This window comes from Myxine glutinosa, chromosome 6 (assembly GCF_964187855.1).
Source record: "Myxine glutinosa chromosome 6, kmMyxGlut1.1, whole genome shotgun sequence".
Lineage (NCBI taxonomy): Eukaryota > Metazoa > Chordata > Myxini > Myxiniformes > Myxinidae > Myxine > Myxine glutinosa.
Window position 1 is genome coordinate 61,051,279 of NC_136266.1, and position 25,227 is coordinate 61,076,505.

Below are 25,227 nucleotides of genomic sequence, written 5' to 3' on the forward strand. Positions count from 1 at the left end.
ACCAAAGGAATCTTGGGACCTATTTGGGAATCTTTATTACTCAAAAAAACATTTCAAAAACTTTCAACTCAACTATTCCACTTTTATGCCCATCAGTGATACATACAAGTACAATTAATGAACCGTGTCTTTTTGCAATTAATTACATATTAATCCGGTAAATTACAATAAAATAAACTGTACTAATCAAATCGATCATCGGTATGTCGGTATGACGCTACAACGGTCACTGTGGGGTGTGAATAAATCGTATATCAAGAAAACTCCAGTCAGACACGGAAAATTTGAGTGACTAGTTTGTGTGTCTATGCCGATTGCTCAAGGGCATAACATCTTCAAACACCAATCCATTACCACAGGCTCCTCAACAAAGGTAGAATGTTCATAGTTATCAGCTTCAGCTGATTGCCAAGGACAGCAATTGGCATGACAGCAATCCTGAGGGCAGAAATCCGTTCAGATTCCAGGAGCCGATGATGCAGATGAATCAAACTGTGATGACGAGAAATCACCAAACAATGCACAATAGCACGAAGAGCACATGGGCCCCAAGAGTCTACTGCTTGAGAAGGGCCAACACCAATGGCATCACCCGCCATTATATCGTTCTCAGTTTCGGAAAGGTCATCACCTCCGGAAGATTGAGAATCGATGTACAAATCCGAGAAATGGTGTTCCAGGTTTCCTCTGAGTGTTGAAGCCATGTGTTCATACTGGTAAAGTGCTGGAGACTCCACGTTTCACAGCTGTCGTAAAGAGTCCAGTGAAGAAATGCAGGCCAGTCTGTCCGCCGGGTATGTAGCTTGCAATGTACCTGCACAATAAAAAATGAAAATAATCATTTGCATGTTGATTAATAAGATTAATAACAGCCCAGAAGGGGATGCGAGACTATTGCAATGTCCCCCTCTCATCTCACCCATGTGTGTGTGTGTGTTTGTGTCCGCATCTATAAATTGTCACTTTAAAAATGGTTATTTGCAACTGCTTGTCTGATCGTTGTGAAACTTCAAACATAAGAGGGACTCCCCATGGATAATATATTATCCCTAACTCTGACATCATATATCACATGGTATGGCAGCCATATTGGACTAAAGGAAATGAGAGCAATGTGACTGTCGCCAATTTGCCTCCGCGTAGTCCCACAATGGGTAGATGCCCTCTTTCGCTGTCCTAAAAATAAACAAGTTTGATTTAAATCCCTTCACCTGTTTTCAAATATCACATTTTCACCAGCCATGACAGGTTTCACATCGATCGGTGAAGCGGTTTCAGAGAAGGGATTTAAAAAAAAAAATCGCCTTTCAATCCAATATGGCTGCCACACCATGTGACCAATGATGTCTTTGTGATCATCTTTTAATCACCATGCCTAGTTAATGACACACGTAAAGTTCCAAGTCAATCGATTTGGTGGTTTGGGAGAAGACGGTTTTTTAAGTTTTTAGGTTAAATACAATATGGCTGCCAATCCATGTGACCTATGATGTCATAAATTTAATATTTCAATAAAAATCGGTCATAGATCATGTGTATGCAATTTCAGATTTTTAGGATAAGGAATTCGATTAAAACATTTTTGGCTGGTATACCACTTCACCTATGATGTCATCATTATCATGCTTTTGCTCCCTATTGGGAGTAATTGACAATGTGACAATTTTCACCATTCAGCAGAACCCGAGAACTTTTTAATTATTTGCGTTTAATCCAAGATGGCTGCCATACCACGTGACCTATTGCGTCACAATTATCATATAAGCATTCTGTATGGGTGTCAATCCTACCCTGAAAGTTTTGTCTCAATCGGACATTTGGTTGCTGAGAAAAACGAGGTTGAGCCTGTACGGACGGACGGATAGATGACCCGAAAACATGCCTCCAGCCACCTTCGGGGGCGGAGGCATAAAAATTTGGACATCATTTCCTCCTAAACCAATCAACGAAAAATATTGAAACTTGGAATATGTCATCAACTCCACCATGTGGTATATTGGGTGATAACGACGGCATCATCAATGAAGTGGTATTCTCGCCATAATTGGCTGAATCGAAATCTTTATCCGAAAAAATCTGAAACTTCATATATATCTGATCTATGACCCGATGTGAGGGAAGGATTAAATTTATAACACACATAACCCATGCCAATAGACTAACATAATAGGGTGCATGGATGATACGGGTATATAGTAGCATATTCATCAGTTGACGATTGTATTTTTGTTCAGAATGAACAAGCGAGGTGGGATTATGCGCTCTGCGAGTGTCGTTCTAGTTATTTAATTGAAATCCTATTCATCTTGGGATGATGACTTTTAATTTCAGAAGTATGGTGCATGAGACATGTTTCACTGCTACATGTGGAAATACGGCCATGTAATTGGAATTCCATCCAAAACGTCTACATCACCATTTGCAATAGTCTACCAGACTGTTTCAACTCAGACTGCACAAACTACACTGTTTCAACTCAGTAGTTGGGCGTTTCAAGATGCTTCATTCACAGGAATTGTCTATTCTTCTCAATCAATGCACGGATCCAGATACCTTCGACATACTATATTGTACCAGTAATGGTCTTGCTTATCCCAGTCCTGCCCGAGATAAACCCCACAGGCTGCCGGGCAGTAGGGGGAGACCTACAAAACGACCGTTAACAATTTGACAATAATTTGAGGGACATTCTTATTCAATTTAAATATTGAACGTAATTGAACATTTATGGCGAGACTTGAAGATTGCAGTCCATCGACGATCCCCATTAAACTTGACAGAACTAGATCAATTATCACATGAAGAATGGACAAAGATTTCACCATCTCACTGTGAAAATCTGGTAGAGACCTACCCAAAAAGCCTCGTATCAGTAATTGCTCCATTGCTCACCACGTACTGGCCTAAGGGGCTAAATACTCTTGCAACCAGTGAATTTTGATTCGTGTATTCCTGACATGCAACTTCCTTCAACTTTTGAAGTTGAAGTTTGGTTTGATCTTCTCGGTTATGAATAAAAATGTTCATTTGGGAAAAAAGAAAATCTACATAATCCATAATTCATCTAAATGTGGCATAATTGCTAGGGGCGGAGGGAATGCATTAGCAGGCCACTGTAGATGTCCCCTGTTAAAGTGTCATGTTTTTCATCCATCAACACAATGATGGTACGTGTGAGAAAATTCAATAATCATTTTCTTTTGGATGAAATAATGGGGGCGGGGAGAAATATTGATTGGCCAACGAGAAGCAACACCCCACAAGTAAAGTAGAAATCCAACAAAAGGCAGAAGTTTGTTGTGCCTCCTCAAAGACATCTCATGATTCAAGTCTCACCAAAGGAGAGCGATGATCTGCACCACAGCTCCCACGGCAGTCAGGGCTGTGCTCTTAACCTGCAGCACAGACATATTCGTTCATTTCTACCTCAATCGGAGCCATTAAAGAACAGTTGTACTCACCATGGCACATGATAAATGCAGCACAAAAACGGTGCAAGTTACTCTTCACAAGCCATAAATGTAAAATTCGGATGAAGTTGCAGCACTCATTTACTAACAAAGCTTTCTCCCACACCTTCTGCATTTGCTTATGATGGTTGTTTTGCTGTTTGGAACAAAATATTGTCACGTCTGAGGCACGGTTAAGAGAGTATCCTCAGCGCCGGGACCTTTTATCCCACAAATGGTCTTTTATTGCAGTGTTCAATAAATTATACAACTTCACTGTTCCCCAAGGATCATTCAAATGGCCTAAAATTGATGACAACTGCACATGAAAAACAGATAGCTCAGACACATTTTCTTACCTTTTAAAGGGTTTATTTTGTATAGACAAATACAGGGAAGAGGGTAGACAAGACACTGTAATGAACAGTAAGAACCAATCGAATCAAAAAGGACACAAATAAGTAAATGGGAATATTCAACTTGTGTACAATGATGATAAATAAGGCAAATCCTAACCCACTATAGGCAGCACAGATCACACTTGTAAAACAAGAAAATAATGTAGGCGGTACTTCCCTTTTCTACAAAGCACAAGGTGGACTCAGGCCTCAATGCAGCCCACTTTCAAAACCAGATGCGAGATGAGAGCCAATGATGAGGTAGGTCCAAAGATGAGGTAATACTGCCAAGAGCAGCACTAGCAACGATTAGCTCCTCAACCAAGCCTCGTGGCCCCCCTTTGTCCTTTTTAGACCAAGGCCTCCTGGTCTGCCGTCCATTTTCTTTCTCCTCCTCCAAAAAACAGGGTGATCCCAGCTTGAGTCGATTCCCCAGAGACAATGCCACAATCAAAGACTCCTCACAAAACTCCTCCGTAAACAGCTTGCTCTGCTCGTGCTCTCACGCGAGGCTTCCTGATCTCTCTAAAAACACACGAGGCCTCTACTTCCTCCTCGTCTCCAGGTCTTTTTTGAGTTCCCTCCTTCCTCCTGGGTGGAGTTCTCCTCTTGCAGTCCCATCCATGGGGTGGCCCCAATAAAAAAAATTAATTCACATTGATACTTCCGGCTCCACAGCATACTGTGCCGCAATGGATGGTACACACTGGCCAGAGAACATAATGGCCTTGTAACACATGTGACACGTATGTGCCTCTGTTATAGGAAGTCCTCAACAACAAGCCCCACCCACAAACAAGTGGTCTTTACACCGACAAAATTAAGTTCTAACCTGTCTATAAATTACATATGCTGCCTCCTCAGCGTCACGTGTAACAAGCGACTTACTCTGCCAGGTCCCTATGGCAATCCCCAAATGGCAATCTAACATACTCGAAACCCATGCACCATACTACACTGACCACAGTCTAAATATGGATCCCCCCCCCCCCCCCCCCTTCTAAGTAACAATATTTTCCATACAGTACAGACAAACTGCTTTCTCACTCCAAAGGAAGGAGGCTTCGCCTTTTATTTTTATTTTTTTGCCATCAGCAGCAAGAAGACTAGTTCTTCATTCATTAAGGCAGCCATTCATTTGTTAAGACCCTAAGACATTAAGGCAGTCAGTTTAACCATAAAGGCAACACCAGGTTTGGAATATCTGTATGAAGATCACAATTGTATAGCAAGAAACAAGAGTGAGTAGATGGAATGATTGTTCGAAAGACCAATGCCCTAATCAATCAGCTAATACCACACCATGTTGAGACGATACGACTGCATGTTCAGCATACCATACCCAAAGTGCAGCATACAAAGTCAGGAACATGGAGCCAAAGTATGCCGAGGTAAAGGGTAGTCTCTGGCTGGAGCACAAATGCCTCATGTGGTTCACAGGGCCCCATAGCAAAGAGAAGCTGCCATAAGAGAAATCATGCACAACGTCTATTTGGTTACATTATTCATGAAAGCTTATAGATGACATACAACATTTATCTTGAAGGAAAATGGCATTACGAAGGAATCCAATGAACCCGTTTAAGGCCGGGATCATTCCAGACTGGAAAACTCAACAACATGCAAAAATCCATGAAAGAAAATAAAAACAGGTAAAACAAGTAAAGATACAGATACATTCAAAGTACACAGCCCCCATGTCAAATAAATAAACAACATATCCTCCAGCACATAGCATTGCAGGGTGCATTCAGTGCCTGGCGATGCTGCCGTGCAGCACATAGACACGGTATTGGAAGGGAGAGGTGTACAATAATTGATTAATTGCGAAATTAAAATAAATAAAAAATAATCGTAAATTTTTCTTAATCAATTGGCTAATAGCATACCGAAACCACCAGTGTTTCATCCAAAGCTGTAACTTATTGAAAATTAATTAATCTGAAAAAACAAATCGATTAATTAATAAATAATTTATCGAATAATTGATTAATCAAAAAATCAAAAATATCCTTCATAGCCAAATACCATTTTTTTTCCTTTTTTTTTTGAATACAGGATCGAGGCTCATGAAAGAGCTAACATTTATCAAACAAAAAATCAAACAGACACACAAAACATATAATAAGGGTAGCGGTAGACATGATGGGGAGAGAAGGGGAAGCACAAACACAACATTTGAGAGCAGGGACCTCGGGAGATCTGTCTCCCCTTGGGGGGAGGAGGTCTGGGAAGGGGGGGGGGGGGGAGTATAAAACACAGGGACACTGCAAGGACTTCCAGGAAAGAAGTTGGTATTTCAAAAGAAGTGGATCTGGGGTGAAATTAGCAGGGGTAGAAAAGATCAAGGTTTTGGATGGGGGAAGATAAGAGATGGTGGTGAACAGCTGTTTTAAAGACCTGGAGGGAGGAGTGGGATTGTAGAGAGTGAGGGAGTTTGTTCCAGAGGCGGGAGAAAAAAGGAGTGAAGGTGAGCAGAGAGTCTTGATTTTGGCAGTTTAACCGTAAGAGGGTTGCAGGCAGATCTTGTGTGACCTGTAGGAATATTTGGGGGACAGAGCCCAGAGAGAGCTGGGGGAGCAAGGCCGGAGAGGAGTCGGTAGAAGACAGAAAGACCACCAACCTGCCTGTGGTGAGTAAGTGAAAGGCCCTCAGAATTAGCTTCATCGTGGGAGATTCCAATGATTCTGAAAGGTTTGGTTTCAACAGCGTGAAGCCGAGCTCGGTGTGAGGCAGGAGCACCGGCCCAGAGGGGAGAACAGTATTCCATTGAGCTGCGGATGAAAGCCTTGTACGTGGTGAGGAGCTCAGGTGTGCCAAGGAAGGACTTCGCACGACGGAGGATGCCCAGTCGGTGACTGGCTTTGGAGGCCAGCTTGGAAATGTGGTTTTCCCAGGAAAGATCATGGCAGATAGTGAGACCCAAAAGCTTAAGTGACAGAACTTCTTGGAGAGGATTATTCAGAAAGTAGATGGGAGGGTTGTCCAGTCGGTCTTTTCGGAGAGACATAGTAAGAGTGCGAGATTTGTCAGGATTGAAAGACATGTTCCACTTGTTTGACCAGTCTGTGATTTTGTCCAGGTCTGCAAAGAGTGAGGAGGCTGCAGACTGCCGATCTGAGGGATGAGTAATGGAGCGGCAGAGAGTGGAGTCATCAGCAAAGAGAATGAATGAATGAATGAATGAATGAATATGAATGATCGTTTTAAGGCCATTTTTCCCCGCTAGAGCAGGGGTTAGCCTTGCGGGCCCCATGACAATCATTGTGCCCTGTTTGAGGCAATGTATTTATGGCCGGATGCCCTTCCTGACGCCAACCCTTGGTCACACTCTTCGATGCGCAGGGATACGGTGCACCTATTCTAAACCGGGGTACACACCGGGATCATTCATCCCAGCAAGCTGGTACTCAATTTGCCGACCTCGGAAGGATGGCAGGCTGAGTCAACCCCCCTGGCGTTAATTCAGCGATCGACCGGGATTCGAACCCAGGATCCAAGGATCCCAAGCCGCCACCCTAACCGCTAAGCCAACACCAGGCTTTGCTGATGTACGATCATTATTTGTTGATTTTTAATTTTGCAATTAATCAATCAGCAAGTCATCAGCAAAGAGGTAGAGAGGATTTTCACGAGAGTCAGAGAGATCATTGATGAAGACCAGAAAAAGCACAGGCCCCAGAACACTGCCTTAGGGAACAACAGCCTGAACAGGAAGGGGAGACTTGGTCACTGTCATGTCCAAATGTCAGCTTCCTAGCTCAAAAGGTGCCTGAGATATTGCCAAGATGAGAAAGAAAATAAATACGTGATTAATAATTAAAATAAGTAAATAATAATCATAAACTCATTCAATTATTAATCAATTGGCTCATAGAATAATCTAAACCACCACCGTTTCATCTGAATCTGGAACTTTAAAAAAAATAATTAAGTCACTCATTGTATAATTAAATAATAAATCGATTAATGGATTAATTAAAAAACAAAAAAATAACATTTTTGCAAAAGTACTTGCTCACTATTGTGCCGAAATTTCAGCTTACTCGCTCAAAGGATGGCTGAGATATCGCCCGGACAAATAACCAATAAAACAAACAAGTACAGATACATTCCAAGTACACCGCCCCCATGGCAAATAAATAAATATCTTCCAGCGCGGCATTGCCAGGGCACCTTTGGCGCCCGGCAATACCACCGTGCAGCTCATAGACTCATGGAGACTCTATTGGGAGGGAGAGGTGTACAACAATTGATTGATTAATTGCAAAATTAAAAATCAACAAATAATGATCGTACAATATATTCTTAATTGGCTAATAGCATATCTAAACCACCAGTGCCTCATCCGAAGCTGTAACTTGTGGGAAATTAATTAAATAAATCATTAATCGGAAAACATAAATAATTAATTGAGTAATCAATAGATATTAATCGATTAATTGATTAATCAATCAATCCAAAATATCCTTTATGGCCACATCACTTGGTCAGTCATGTCCAAATATCAGTGTTCTAGCTCAAAAGATGCCTGTGATATTGCCCAGATGTGACAGAAAATAAAGAAATGATTAATAATGAAAATAAATAAATAATAATCACAAAATAATTAATCAGTTGCCTAATAGATTATCCAAACCACCACCATTTCATCCGAATCTGTAACTTAAAATAATAATAATTAACTCATGAATCAAATAATTAAATAATTAATCGATTAATTGATTAATCAAAAACAGCCTTTACAGCTATCTCACTTGTTCATCGTCATGTCCAAATATCAGCTTCCTAGCTCAAAAGGTGCCTGAGATATTGCCCAGGTGAGAAAGGAAATAAATACGTGCTTAATTAATCGATAATAATTCAGTAACCAATCAATTAATGAATTAATCAAAAAACAAAAAATAGCATTTTTGTCAAAGCACTTGCCGATATTGTGCCGAAATTTCAGCTTCCTAGCTCAAAGGATGCTTGAGATATTGCCCGGACAAACAAACAAGAAAACAAACAAACAACCAGAGTGAAAACTGAGTACTCCCTTTCAGCGTGCGTCATTGCCGGGCCCCCTCTGGTGCCCGGCAATGACGTTATGCAGTGCCTGGAAATGGCATAGGAAAGGAGCGGTATACAACAAGAAAACAAACAAGTACAGATACATTCAAAGTACACCGCCCCCATGCCAAATAATTAAATATCCTCCAGTTAGTGAGGTTCACGATGTTTTTTCGTTCAAAATCATGGTAGATTAGCAAACCTATACATTTTTGGAAACGTTATTACATGGAAAATCTGAAAATCAATGTTTACATTTGCCAATTCCGACCAATTCGATTCGACCAATTCGACCAATCGACCAATTCCATTCGACCAATCGTTTCGATCGACCATTCGACCAATTCGATCGATTCGATTCGATCGACCATTCGACCAATTCGATTTGCCAATCAATTTGACCGAACTTTGCTTGTGTGGAACGGACTGTGAAAACGATGCGCACTATATTGTCGGATACGACACACAGGACAGTGATGACGAACTCTAAATGGCATATTCTGTAATCGTGTATGTTTGATGCCATTGACTGCCTGTGTATATTTTGTCATTGACTGCCTGTGTAGATGTGAAGTTATACTGACTGCATGTGTATATATGATTTTGCTGACTGCCTGTGTATGTTTGGTGATATGAATTATTGTGACACATTTTGATGTTATTAACTGCCTGTACAAAATGATAACATGTATTTGATTATGCAACATATCGCGAATATAAAGACAGTATTTTGCAATTCAAAACCTTTGATTCGTGTCTTACCATTCCCCATAGCACTAATTTGATACTTTCATTGGATTCCTTGTCCCTGAAAATATAGGTTTAGTATATTTTTAAAAGTTTTTAGGGTAATTAGAGGCAGAAATAGAACAAAATATGTATTTTACAGTGGCCATTTTGAAAATCCAAAATGGCCGCCATACAGATATCTCTCCAAATGTAAACATTGATTTTTAGTTTCCTTATGCTATAACCTTTCCAAAAATGTATAGGTTTGCTAATCTACCATGATTTTGAACGAAATATAATTTATTGACATGGTGAACCTGACTAAGTGTGGCATTGCCGGGGCGCCTCTGGCATCCGGCAATACCGCCGTGCAGCTCATAGAGACTGTATTTGGAGGGAGAGGTGCACAATAATTGATTGATTAATTGCATAATTAAAATCAATAAAAGATTGTCATAAAATATTTTCTTCATCAATTGGCTAATAGCATAACTAAACCTATAGTGAGCGCTTCATCCGAAGATGTAACTTTTAGAAATTTAATTAAATAATTCATTAATAAAAAAATTATATAATTAATTGATTAATCAATAAATCAAAAATATCCTTTATAGCCACATCACTTGGTCACTATCGTGTCCAAATATCAGCTTCCTTGCTCAAATGGTGCGTGAGATATTGCCAAGATGAGAAAGAAAATAAATGAATGATTAATAATGAAAATAAATAAATAAAAATCATTAAAAATTTTAAATAATTATTCAATTGGCTCATAGAACACATAAACCACCACCATTTCATCCAAACCTGTAACTTAACAAAAAAAAAGTCATTAATCGAATAATTAAATAATTAATCGAATTAATTGATCAATCAAAAAACAAAAAATACCGTTTTTGACAAAGTACTTGCTCACTATTGTGCCCAAATTTCAGCTTCCTAGCTCAAAGGATGGCTGAGATATCGCCCGGAAAAACAAACAAGAAAGCAAACAAACAACCAGAGTGAAAACTGAGTACTCCCTTTCAGTGTGCGTCATTGCCGAGCCCCCTTCGGTGCCCAGCAATGACTTCATGCAGTGCCTGGAGATGGCATAAGAAAGGACCGGTGTACAATATAGAACCAGAGCTTAGGAAGTATGCGAGCTATCATTGAGCTGTCTGTTAAATTACAATTGGTCATCTATAGCATGGGAATAGATTTGTTTACCTGCTAATCACAAATACACTGCCGAGTGAGTAGAGAAGAGCAAACTTCCGTGCCTTCAACAGAATGAATGGGGCATAAAGCCCAGCCTGTGGGAGAGGAAGGAATTTACAAATCGTCAACAATTTATCAAATCAAATCAATTTATGTTTGCAATAAAGAAACTGGAACAACCAAGAGAGCAATTCAATCACAAAATCTGTTCATTTTAATTAGTCAAATGAACGAATGAAAAACTAGAAAGTAGAATTTGAAGGATATGCTCCGTCCATGTTAGATATCAACTCACTGTTACATTTGATCTCATTTAATTTGATTACGAGAAAGAGAGAGGAGGAGAGAGGGAGGGAGAGGGAGGGAGAGGGGGGGAGAGGGAGGGAGAGGGAGGGAGAGGGAGGGAGGGAAAGAGAGAGAGGGAGGGAGAGGGAGGGAGAGAGAGAGAGAGAGAGAGAGAGAGACGCAGAGAGAGAGACAGAGAGAGAGAGAAAGAGAGAGAAAGAGAGAGAGTCAGGGATAGACAGACAGAGACAGCAGAGACAGAGACAGAGGAGACAGAGACAGAGACAGAGAGAGAGACAGACAGAGACAGAAACGATTAGATCAGGTGTTTCTACCTCGAGTTATGATCTGCAAAATGATTTTAAAAGGGCACACAACCTTTCACCTATTCAATCTAGAATTGAGTCGGTTCATCTTATAATTGCAATCCATACTTATGATGGTTGAAATCTCTTGAATGGTTCATAATCAAATAGAAGACCAAATAGTGCATTGGATTTGTCGTAGAAGGGTGTACAATAGATAGAATGTCCACACGTCAAGAACAACAACAACAACAACATGCATTTTAAGGCCATTTTCCATGCTAGAGCAGGGGTTAGCCTTGCGGTCCCCATGACAATCTTCTCCATTTTGCCCTATTTTCTGCATCTCTCCTTGTTAACCCCCTTGCCCACATTTCTTCTTCCACCATCTTTAGCCAAGTCTTTCTCGGTCTTCCCCGTCCTCTACTTCCTTCTACATTAACTTCCATCACTCTTCTCAACCAGTCGCTTTCATCCTTCCTCAACACATGACCAAACCATCTCAACCTGTTCCTCTTCACAGCATCAATCACAGGCAATATTCCCATCATCTTTCGCAATTCATCATTTGTCTTCCTCTCTCTCTCAACGATACTCCGCACATCCATTGAACCATTCGCATTTCCACCCTTTCCAGGCTTCGTTGCTGCTCTACGTTCATTACCCATGTCTCGCTCCCATAAATCATAACACTTCTCACACATGTAGCATACACCTTTCCCTTCAGCTTCAGCGACACTCTCCTCCTCATCAGCACACCACTCAGTTCCCGAAACTTCTTCCATGCACATCTCACTCGAGCAACCGTTGCCGAGTCTGATCCACCTTCTCCATTCAGCATGTCTCCGAGGTAGCAAAATGTTTTCACACCTTCCAGCTTCACGCCGTCTCCAAGATCCAACTCAACATTTCCTCCATCTGCAGCTCCCTCTGTGCACACCTTACATTTGAATGTAGCTGCCACACTGGTAAATGACCCTCTCAGACCACTACATTTTTTATGAACCCACTCAGCGCACATTGTACATTGAATGGAGTTCACTCCGACACCCTTCCTGCACACAGCACACGGCCACTTCCCAGTTCTTTCCACCTCACCACATGCTTTACCACTTGCCATCACCTTCGTCTTTCCGATATTCACCTTCAGACCTTTTGTCTCCATACATTCCTTCCACTTGTTCATATTTTCCTTCAGTCCATCCATACTTTCCGCAATCAACACCAGATCATCTGTATACAACAACTCCCACGGTAAACCCTCCTTTACGTTCTGAGCCAGCACCTCCATCACAGCTACTAGTCCAGCGGATAGGTGAATAATCGTGCATTTTATGATTAAAGCATGAAACTTGGTACACTAATACTAGACATTATGGGGAACATTTTAAAGATTGGAGGCATTCTGGATCTGTCCTGTGTCACCCGTGGCGGCCATTTTAAAAATGGCCGCTAGTCATAATCATTATTTAGCTAGAATAAATTTATATTACATCAGAAAATATCAAATTGTTATTTTAATATCATCTGCACACTAAAGTATTGTTACAGACGCGGTTTTAGATGTTAGTTTACCGAGCGGTTTGGTATGACCGCGTCTGCACAGTTTACCCGATTATACTCGAACGTTGGCCGAGTCGCGCTACGCTAGATCAATTAAGGAAAGGACACAACGGCTGGATTAAATGACACGACAACAGGGGTACAGTTCTCAAGACCTCCGGAGGAGGTTATAATATTTGTATGCAGAACGTTTAGATTACACTGACAAGAGGTACAGCATAGGAAGGTGGGCACTTAATCACGGTCTTATAGTAGCCCCGACAGACCACAGATAAACAGGACAAGACTGACTCACACAGGGATTGATGGCAAGGAAGGGCAGGTAGTCGATGGATAGCACAAGGTGCACCTTGGCTCAGGGACAGGATAAAGCACGGTCCAAAAGATGCAGGGAGGTCTCTCAGCGCTCGGAGGTGACGTTCTCTTTCCAAGCTGGGGGCGCATCTGACGTCACCTCCGTCTTCCGGCGCATATCCAGCGGGGAGTGACACGCCCTCGGCTCGTTAGCTCCGCCCCAGATGGAATCGGTCCGCCGCTTCTTATTGGGTGCGGGGGGGTTACCGGGCTCCGCCCTTGACGAGGAGCTGACAGTCAGCCCCTGTGTGGTAACCCCGTCGGAGCACATGGGCAATGGCGGCTAACCAAGCCGGAGTGAGGACGCACACTCCCCGCGCGGCCGCCGCGCCGCCCCCGCTGTTGTTGTAGTTGTTGTTGTTGTTTCATGAGTTGATGGGAGGATGCGGAGATGAGATTGTGGGGAAGTATTGGGAGGTCCTAAACTTACTACTGGTGCCATACAATCACATTCTGGTGCAACGAAGAGTCAGAATTAATGGAAACGAGTCCTTAACTGACATAGACTAAGAATAACTAGCAAGATGTCCTATAGTTGTCTACGTGAGATGCGGTGAACCTGGGCACGACATTTAATGGGGGAAAAAGGGGAAGGTCGGTTCTACAGAGTGTTGTTTACAGACAATGGGACTAGGGAATGGGGGATTGGGGATAGTTGGGGAGTATTGGGGAAATAGGGGAATATTTACAAGCGGATATGGATGGAGGCCAAATCCCATATCCGCAACAGTATCACCAAGGATTATATATGATAACATAAATATTCATTTTTGATTGTTTTGAGGACCTCTATGTGTCACTTTAAGGGCATTTGGAGGGGAAAAATGCAAAATTCCAGGAATAAAGTAACACAAACTGGTTTCGATAAACTAGTTTATTTGTACAAAGTGTTATTTTCCTTTCATTTAGGAAAACACTTCAGAAAATTACACTGTAGTAGTACAAAAGTTTTTTGGTGTGCATGAGATAGAACAATAACGTCCAAGAACACTCATGTTTCAATGTCAACCGTTCTCTTGTCACCCTTCTCGCTCACAACCACCGCACTTGCAGAGTAATGCACAGGGTAGATTTTCTTCCGCACATTTACATCTTCCTCTGCAGCCTTTAATACAGCCACACTTAATAACAGCACGGCATGCTGCACCAGCAGGGGGCAGGTTCCTCCACATCACTTCCCATTCGGCCAAATTGTTCTTTCGCATCCATCCAAACTCTGCTGGGCTGGGCAGGTGAGGTGCTTTTAACAGGGCCTGACCCCATACATGGCCAGCCTGATAACCAACTCGAAGTAGATGCTGATAGAGAACATCTTGAGTCGGAGGTATGTTTTCAATGCTCCTGCCTTTCTGTGTGAACAGAGTCTTCCATGCCATGTTCACATTATCATCAGAGCTTCCACGGTCGTACATAAGCACAATGTACCTCTCGATGTTTGGGAGAAGCTAGGTTATGCTAGCTGTTGGAGTCTGTGCAAGTCTGCACAAGTCTGGCGTGACATCAACAAACGCAATCCATGATGACCAGGCTGTTCTTTTTCCTATGCCGGTGAAACTGGATGTGGTGTCACACCCTGTCAGTGCATGAAAAGCAAGTATTGCATTGCACTTATCATTTCCCAGCGTCTGTGCCATGTGAGTTGCGTCTAGGTAACGGAACGATTTTCCCATTCCAAATGCTACAGTTAGCTGTGCACTGTCAAGCTTGTGAGCAAGACTGACGGCTAGTACAACTACATCTGTGTCAACAGTTCTAAGCAAGATGTTCTTGCAACCTTGCCTGGCCCCATCTGCTGCATGCAGCAGCATTCTTGTGTCTCCTTCCTCCTGTGTAGAAGGGGACAACCAGTCTGAGTCAATTGTCTCTGAACAACGCAGCTCTTCTCTGTGAGTCATGACCACTATACCAGGAAATGTTTCATTTGTCACTCGTTGACTCAGGAGATTAAAAAGTTCTGTCTTGTTATCATCTTCCCGTAGGAATTGTGACCAGTTTCCAGGCAGCTTCTTGTTTCCTTCCACTCTTATCCGTATGCCCTTCCCTCTCTTCTTTCTTGTGGTGGCCTTCAGACTATCTTCTCTGTATACATCAAATACCACATCAACACGGCAAACAGAGCCTGTGAATTGCCTCCGTACATAGTTCATGACCTTCTTGCCAGATTTTGTGAAAGGTATGCGCATTTGCTCAGTCCCACAATTTTCAGTGTCAGGGTGCTGAAACAAGGAGATGCCCGTTCCATGGAAAGATCCATGCGCACTTGTTGCTGTCGGGTCATGGTCAATGTTGTCGACTGCTGATGTTGTGAATACTCCAATTTGGAGTGCAGGTGGGCACACTGTTCCAATACTTTCAAAGTGGCTAATGGCAGAGTTTCCTAGATCTGCAGACATGCCTAGCACACGGTCGTATGAAACTGACAATCCAAGCCTATAAAGTGTATCAACTAGATCGCGAGATCTTGTCCTTGAGTGGATCAATGATCCGAGAAATAGTGGAAGTGGTGTCTCACGCTGTTCAGTATGTCTTGTTTCCAATGATGGTTGTTGTCGTCGACGCACACAGCTGTTATATGTCATCAATTGTGATACAGACAAAGCTGGCTGTGACGAGTAGTTTTCTTGGTTTTGGATATCTGTCCCATACATGATCATTGTGACCAGCATCAGCAGTGAGTGAGGCACATAATTTTCTTGACAATCCTCTTTGAATGAACCACTGAATGGTAAGCATTTCATTCTTAACATGTCTCTACGAACAATGTTTGCAGCACGAGAGATGAACACTGCTTCACTGTCACCGTCGAGCTGGCACGAACTTCTCAGCGATTTACCAATATTTGCATTGGCGACAAGAAGCACATCGCGACCTTCATTGTGCGCTTCTAACTCAGGAAAGTACCTTAGAACTTTATTTTTGAATCGTGTAGAGTGAACGACAGAGGAGCCCTCTCCCAGCTGGTTAACTCTATCAGTATATAGTTTTTTCAATACAGATAGTTTGAAAACAGGGGCAATGTTGTCATCCTCAAGAGCAGTTTGCATGTATGAAATAAGTTCAGCAAATGCAGTGTTATGAGCAATATTTGTGTTGCATTCGTCATGTGATGTTGTTGGTCTATCTCGATCTCTGTTATACAATGACACTAAGCATTGGCTGTGGTACTCAGCCTCTGTAGCGATTAAGTCTCCTTCACTGAGCTTTGCCAACAGACGCTCATCTTGTAGATTAATTGCACACTGTCGCACTCGAGTGTCAAGGCCAAACGTTGAGGCTCTATGGAGAGGTAGGGCATCAGATGCGGGTTTCTCACAGATGAAACAATGGCTAACAGCATCACCAGTCCTGGAGACCTTTTGACGTTTGAATTTTTCCTTTTCACCAGAAGAGGAACTCTTGTCCGTTACACATATCTTCCGCTTAGCTGCACATTTGAGTTCATTTTGGTTGAATTTAAGTCTGCATGTTTTATGAAATTTTGCTTTCCTATTTGAAAAGGTTTTCTCCAGTCCATTACCATCGTCCATTCGAGTCAACTTAAGCTTTGGTGGCAAGCAACCGAGTTCGTTGAATGCTGATAAAGTTTGAACAATAGACGTATACCCAGCTCCTTGGAACCTTTCTGCAAAGTCTGCTGGGCACGTGAGTTTCTCACTGGTGCTTTCCTGGCAGATGAGACACTTATTCCAGTCCATCGGTGTATCGTCCTCATTCACAGACATGGTGATATCACTGCTAGCTTGAACTTGAAAGTTTGAAGACTTTCTTCATGATGATGAGCAGTAGATTAGATTAACACTCACAACAATCTGAAACAGACAGAAGCAATGATTATTAGAAACACAACCACACCAATTCAATAAATTATAGAAAATTATATTTCTTAAATATTGCAAGAATTCTGGATCTGATCTGCAAAAAAAACACCTTAATTAATCTACTTAATTATTTAAAACATGGTTTACTTATAACATATAATGATTAATAACAAATATAACAACTTATATCTAATAATGACTACTAACAATTTCTACTTCTAAACTTATAACTAATAATATAATATGATCCTTATCTTTAAAAAAAAAAAAAAGTGATATTAAGGAATTTGTTCATTTTCTTTAATATTTTGACCATCAAAATACCTATATTGGTCCATATATCCATTAAATATATATTCTTAGGGCATATTTATAATTCTTGTGTTTGAGTAAGTTACTATATATATAGCATGAACATATATATTTTATGTTAATAGAGGTATTTTTGTCATTCACTTATCGGCAAAATCTCCTCGATGGCAGCCATTTTGGAAAATGGCCGCTACGGTGGACACAGGACAGATACAGAATGCCTCCAATCTTTAAAATGATCCCCATAATGTCTAGTATTAGTGTACCAAGTTTCATGCTTTAATCATAAAGTGCACAATTTGTTCATTTTTTAGCACCTATCCGCTGGACTATACAAATAGTAGTGGACTTAGTACCGACCCCTGATGCACTCCCACCTTCACCTCAAACTCACCACTGTTCCCGTCCTTCGTCCTTACAGCTGTGCACGCTCTTTTGTACATTGCCATCACTACTCTGATCAACCATTCCTCCACTCCTAACTTCCTCAATGCCCATGTCAATACTTTGCGTGGAACCCTATCGAATGCTTTCTCCAGATCAACAAACCCAAAAAAACAACTTCTTCCTCTTATCCATTTACTTCTCCTGCAACTGCCTCACAATGAAAAGCGCATCTGTCGTTCCTCTTCCTGGCATAAATCCAAACTGCATTTCGTCGATCTTCACTTTCTTCCTTATCCTCCTCTCCAACACCCTTTCCAATACCTTCATTCCATGCTCCAATAACTTTATCGCTCGGTACGAGCCACACTCCAGAGGGTCACCTTTCCCCTTGTATAGAGGGACGAGGGTACTCAGTTCCCAATCCACTGGAATGCGGCCTTCTTTCACCACCAGATTACAGATCTCTGTCATTCTCTTCACACCCCAATTTCCTGCTGCCTTCAACATATCTCCCACAACTCCCGTCGGCCCTCCCGCTTTTCCACTCTTCATTGCTTTTATCGCTTCCTCAACTTCCTTCTCAGTTATCTTCTCTGCCGGTCCTAAAACTGGGTTACTCTCTATGTTGCCATCCCATTCATTCTCTGTATTCAACAGCATTTCCATATATCTTTTCCATCTTCCTTTAATTCCATCTGGGTCGACAACGATTTGTCCCATTTCATCCTTCAAGCAACTCACCCCCATCACATCACACCTCTCTTTCGCTATGTGCTTTGCAATCCTGAATACTGCTTTCTGACCCTCTTCCGAATCCAAGCGTTCTCCGAACATTTTCCTACATGCCTCCTGCGCCTTTGCTACCTCTTTCTTTGCAGCCTTCCTGGCTGCCTTATAACTTTAATGCTCTGCTGTTTCTGCTCCCGTACCCTTCGCCTTCTGCCACTCCTTGAACTTCTTCCTCTTCTTGTCAATCCTCTTTCCAACTTCAACATCCCACCACCATGTATCCGAGTGCCTCGGTGGTCCTTTTGTCCATCCACATACCTCACCAATGGCTCCCAACAGACTAGCTTTCATTGACATCCAACCACTTTCAAGCTCAACCACATCATCCTCTACCCTAATCAGCCTCTCTTTTAATGCCTCCCTTACTGTCACCTCTTTCAACCTCCACACCTTCATTCTCGGTTGGTACTTCACCCGCCGAGCTCTCCTCGCACCTTTCACCCTTATGTCGCAGACAACCAAGTGGTGCTGTGAAACAGCCTCCTCCCCCGGGATCACCTTTGTGTCCCGGAGGTGCCCCCTATCTCGCCTACGCACCATCAGGTAGTCAACGGTTGTCGTCGACCCACCTGACGTGTATGTAACAAGCTTATTATCCTCTTTCTGGAACTGAGTATTACAAATCAACAAATCAGCTCCATCAGCAAACTCCAAAATCCTTTCACCTTCTCCATTTCTCACACCATATCCGTAACCCCCATGAACTCCCTCAAAACCATCCATACTCCTTCCCACATGTCCATTCAGGTCTCCTCCCACCACAACAACTTCCTCATCTTTCACGTTTTCCATCAGCTTCTCTATCGCACACCAGAACTTGTCCTTCTCTTCATCACTTCGACCAACCTGCGGAGCATATCCCGAGATGACGTTCACCAAGAGCTTTCCAATCATCATTTTCACCATCATCAACCGATCACTCACTCTAGTCACACTCACCACACTGTCTACAAACTCCTCATAAAACAGGACACCAACAGCATTCACGCCCTCCGGGCACCCTTGCCACACAAACTTGTATTTCTGTCCCTGCCTACCCTTCACCATTCTCACACCACTTCCCTTCCATCTCGTCTCTTGCACACAACATATGTGCACTCTTCTTCTGACCAATACTTCCACCACTTCTCCTGATCTCCCTGTCATTGTCCCTACATTCCATGTCCCAAACCTCAGAAACCGATCTCCACTTCGGGCTGCACCCTGCCCATATGTACTTGTAATTGTCATGGTTCTCTTTTTGAGGCAATGTTTTTATGGCCGGATGCCCTTCCTGACGCCAACCCTCTTAGTCGTCTCTTACGACACGCAGGGATACTGTGTACCTATTCTGACCAGGGTACACACTGGGAAACGTTTAAAACATGGAAATTCTGGGGGGGGGGGGGGGGGCGGTGTCAGCATCACGGCTGCGGTTTAAACATATTCCAACAATATCCAAACAGAACCATGAAAACCATGAAAAACAATCCGGGAAAAGTCTCCAAGCGAGAACGTGGATTTGAGAAAGAAGGAGCAGAGGCGGAAGAAAAACGAGATACGGGGGGCGGGGCACAAGCCGAGACGAGGAGGAGAGCGAACAAGCACGTGTCCGGGAGGAGAGAAAGAATCAATATCGAATTCTTTGTCTAGGGAGGTGAGGTGAGGGGGAGAAAACAAAATAAAAGAAACAAGCAATACAGCGAAGGAAATAACCCAAACCGACAAAACACCGACGGGGGGAGGGAAGCCCCAAGTCACCAGGCCGCGCACGAGGTACGACCCAGAAAACGATTAATTACACACAAGTTTGCACGAACCACAAACCAACACCAACTAGAAACACACAATAACACGTACACAGCAAAATAACCAGTGGAAATTTGACAAAGACAAGAATGGGAAAACACTCAAACTTCGATGCCGTGGAGAGCTCGAAGCACGCCTCACTCGCCCGAGGAAGCACACCTCAAGAACAATGTAAAGATTTAATTCAAAGGAGAAGCCTCACTCAAATATAATAAACGTTACAACACAGTTAAACAGTACTATGCCGCCATACTCAAACAGGACTCCAAATAACATATCGAGCAGGTCTTCTGCCAATTCGGTCTGCATCTTATCTTTTATAGCGTTTTGTTGAGACAAAGAAATTCTTCTGGGCTTTGGGGTGTCCAAATGAGCGATTGGGGTTCGAACGAGAGGTCAGGGATTCAGATAAGCAAGAGCAAAACATATCTGGTTCACATCTCAGCATAATCCATAAAGATAAGCATTTCAGACAAATGCATAGAATTCAGACATTCAATTTGTCGGGAAGGAATCGTTTCAGGGTTTCTTTACAGTGACATTGTATAACATTGTTGCACAGATCATCAATGTAAGCCTTATTCCTTTTAAGTATATCTAAGCACATCATATAATTTCTATAATTCATAATGCAGATTACTCAAAGAGTCATCACTAAGTATATGTTTTTTTCCACTTTATTAGCATTCCATATTTTAAAGATTATATAATACTGCTGTGCATCACAATTAGTATTTGAAAACAACACCCATGTTGCTGTGCTTTCCTGCAATGAGAAGAGTACGAACAGGTTAGAACAGAATGCAAGTAATAATTCACTTGCAAAGAGGAGAGAGAGAGATATTGCAATAAATTCAGAAGTCCATGTGGACTTCTACAGACTCATCAGAAGGAACCCGAATAAGCAAACAGCAAAGATGAAGTCATCAGGAGGAACCCAAATAAGCAAAGAGGAAAGATAATCATCAGGAGGAACCCAAATAAGCAAAGAGCAAAGATAATCATCAGGAGGAACCCAAAGAAGCAAGGAGCAAAGATGGAATCATCAGGAGGAACCCAAATAAGCAAAGAACAAAGATGGAGTCATCAGGAGGAACCCAAATAAGCAAAGAACAAAGATGGAGTCCTCAGAAGAAACCTGGATAGGATTTGGGTTTCGGCCACGACTCCACTGCCCTCAAACCCAACCAGGTGCAGCTAAGTGAGCCTTACAGAAAACTTTCTGCAGGAATTCACTTTTCCGTTTGACTAAGTTATTGCAGTAACATATTTTGAATTGAAGGGCATGACCCTTTGAACTCAAAGTTCAATGACCTTTGACCCCAAAATCAAATCAGTTAAATAAAATCAATTCGAATCAAATAAATACAACATGCAAATTAATTTGAAGACCAAACCACAAATCAGAGAAATTTGGATGCTCCGTGTTCAAATCCTATTTTGTAGGAATAAGTAATTGTTATCCAGATGTGATAACGCTGGCAGTGAAAGGATCTTGAAAATGAATCACGTTTGATGAAAGTTTTTTTTTGTTTGTTTTTTGTTTGTTTTTTTTTGTATACAAGATCGAGGCTCGTGAAGGAGCGAACATTTATCACACAGAAAGACAAACCGACAAACCGACACATAACCGACAAACCGACACATAAAACAAAAAGCATCGGGAGCGGTAGACAAGATGGGGAGAGAGGGGGAAGGACACAAACACAACATTTGAGAGCAGGAACCGAGAGACATGGAGACATCGAGAGAACTGTGGGAGGGAGAGGGCTTTGGGGGGAGGCATGGGAAAGGGGGTGGGAGAGGTATAAAACATATGGACACTGCCAGGACTACCAGGAAAGAAGTTGGAATTACAAACAAGGTGGATCTGGGGTGAATTAACGGGGGTAGAAAAGATCAAGGTTTTGGATGGGGGAAGATAAGAGATGGTGGTGAACAGCTGTTTTAAAGACCTGGAGGGAGGAGTGGGATTGAAGGGAGTGTGGGAGTTTGTTCCAGAGGTGGGAGAAAAGAGGAATGAAGGAGTGAAGGTGAGCAGAGAGCCGAGATTTTGGCAGTTTAACCATCAGAGGCTTGCTGGCAGATCTTGTGCGACCTGTAGGAATATTTGGGGGACAGAGCACAGAGAGAGCTGGGGGAGCAAGGCCGGAGAGGAGTCGGTAGAAGACCACCTACCTGCCTGCGGTGAGTGAGTGAAAGGAAATAGTATAGTTGGAAATAGTATACTATTTCCAGTTGATGGAAATAGTATAGACATAAGCAGAGTTTGTGTCCATAATTAATAAATAAAGCAATGCAGGTAATAAAAGCATGTTGTTGATCGGTATGGTGAACACATGACGGTGGAATGTTTCCATGAGGTCATGACGTGAGCAAGTCAGAGTAATACCAGTGTAAAGCAGAACGACGCCATCACCAAGCAACCCACAAAGCCGAGAATCCGCTGCTTCTTCGTCTAAAATGGAAACATTCCAACAAGACAACAAATAAAACTTAACTCTTCCATAAACACCTTGATTATTAAAATCACTAAGTTTTACACACTCGATTAGTGACATAAGTACCAGTTCATGTGGATTATTTTATCACGACAAGTAACAATCACCTGCGCTATTCAGGGCTACTACTACTACTACTACTACTACTACTACTACTTTTAATTAATTCCACCTTTGTAAGGTCGGCCATGGTGGAAGTTTGGCCCAAGTCTTTCATGAACAGGTTGGCCAGGCCGAACGCTTGACAGAAGCAGATTTGGGGAGGCATTCGTAATTTGTTCAGGGTGCTGTAGATAACTCACCTACTCTTTTTGAACAACAGCAGCATCTTTAAAATCCACCAACGTAAGCAGATGGGACACCCAGCTTAACATCCACCCGAGGGAAGGCGCATACATCGATTCTTGACCCTGCCTCCTTCAATGCCGGGTTTACAATGGCGCCAAGCCCACGACCAGAATGGGCCCATAATGACCAAGGTGTTTTTTTTTAATGTACACCACAATCTCCTACTTCTTCCTCTTCTTTTTCTGAACAGCCGCCATTATCCCACCTTCGTTGTGAGGTCGGCCGGGGGAAGCTTGGACCGAGTCTTCACGAACCGGCTGGCCAGCTCTGGCGTTCGACCAGTTATGGCAGAAATTTGTAATTTGCCAGCGATAGACATTCTACTCTTTGCGAAGGACACCATGGGATATTTAACGTCCACCAACAAATGCCAGTGGACAGGACGCCAATTGACGTCCATCCGAGGAACGGTTTATATATAATTTAATGCTCGAATAAAACTAAAATATGTATAGAATTTAGTGGGATTAGCAAATGGCAGGTTGTTTCATCCACCGTTTTATTTCTATTTTTAATTTATTATTTTATGTACACTTGTGTATATGTCTTACCCTAGAGATAGCATTGCTGGTACCTCACCTGGTGCGTGCCACCTCCATCTGAAACTTAAACTTGTAAATAAAACTTATATACTGCTGGGTGCTGTGTTAAAGATTACTTCTGCGTCGTTCTCCTGTCTTTTGCAATGGTACCCCAAACGAGGGCCCACAAAAGGTTCAGCTGACACTGGCCTCCTTAACACCGATCTGACAGTTTATAATCAGGTCTGGGATGAACCCAGGCTAGATAGCTCAAAAGTAAGTGTGCTAACTCTGCACCAACCGAACTTGTACGAGTACTGATCAGTTCTCCAAAAAGACTTTGAATAAATGTATATATATATATATATATATATAATACAAATTATTCTTATTATTTTGTATGTAGCCTGTGACTTTTGGATGCATCATTGTGGAGAGTGTGGCTGTGTCGCTGATGCAGTGCCCCCTGTTTCCAGTGTAACGGTCAAATTAATAATAAAGTTACTTTTATAAATTCTGATATCTCACGATAACCCCCCCACCAAAACACACAAACTGCATGGTTACCATAACAGCGTGTTGACGTCATCATCGATCCCTCGGTTCCCGTCATTACCAGGTTTGGTAGGAACATGTCGGTCTGAGCCTGGGCGAGCCACCCCGTAGGAGCTTGTGCGACCTCAGGGCCTCCCTGGCGGCTCCATGGACGCGACGACCCGAACCACGAGGACCCTGTAACCGAGCCGGACTTGCCATTGTCCTGGCTTTGCCTTCCGCCCTTGGAATGCGCTAAATACTCCTGTAATTCCGCATTCAGCGCCGCCATTGCCGCCACGGTAACCGCCTCGCACAATCACAGGCAGTGCAGTGCAGGTGCAGTAAACACTCGGTGTGACGTCATTTATTTCCCTTAAATAAAATGAGTATTTTGGTTAATTAATAGATTCCATGAAGTTTAATAAATCTATCATTTATTCGTTGAAAATTTCACGACAACATTTCGAACGCGCCGTTCAAGCGCTGTCCGCTCGCCATGTGAATGTAGTTGTTATAGTTTTAATATGTGTTTAACGCAAAAATATTAACGCCATTTGACTCGTAATTAACGGCATTTCATCACGGATAATATTTGAATTAATTATGTACCCGGAATTTGGTTGCAATTAGAAAAAGGGAAACGAAGGTGGAGTAAGAAATAACACGACGAGTGAAATTACGTCACGGGCAGGCGCGCTGTGATTGGCTGTTTGATGACTTGAACACAGATGAGAGATCGCCAGAATGCGTTCGTTTTGAAGAAATTATCGTGATATGAAATCAAACATAATTTGAATATAAACATTAATCACTAAATAATAAAGTATAATATATAGTAACCCATTCTTTAAAGTAATGACGTTGAAATAGGATAACTATAAAAACACCATA

At 42.3% G+C, this 25,227-nt stretch overlaps 1 protein-coding gene across 2 annotated transcripts; it reads right to left on the reverse strand.

Annotated features, from left to right (window-relative positions):
- Nucleotides 1-18: 18 nt before the first annotated feature.
- Nucleotides 19-24,864, reverse strand: SFT2D3 (SFT2 domain containing 3). 2 transcript variants are annotated; one of them, XM_068120155.2, is made up of 6 exons: nt 24,416-24,836; nt 22,822-22,887; nt 10,838-10,923; nt 5,190-5,307; nt 3,337-3,395; nt 19-814 (listed from the first exon to the last, which is right to left on the reverse strand). In XM_068120155.2, the coding sequence occupies exons 1-6, from the start codon at nt 24,623-24,625 to the stop codon at nt 709-711; spliced, it is 645 nt and encodes a 214-aa protein (XP_067976256.1). In that variant the 5' UTR covers nt 24,626-24,836; the 3' UTR covers nt 19-708. The 2 variants fall into 2 exon arrangements, with proteins under 2 accessions (XP_067976256.1, XP_067976257.1); XM_068120156.2 differs by lacking the exon at nt 22,822-22,887 and having other exon boundaries at nt 24,416-24,864.
- Nucleotides 24,865-25,227: the final 363 nt, after the last annotated feature.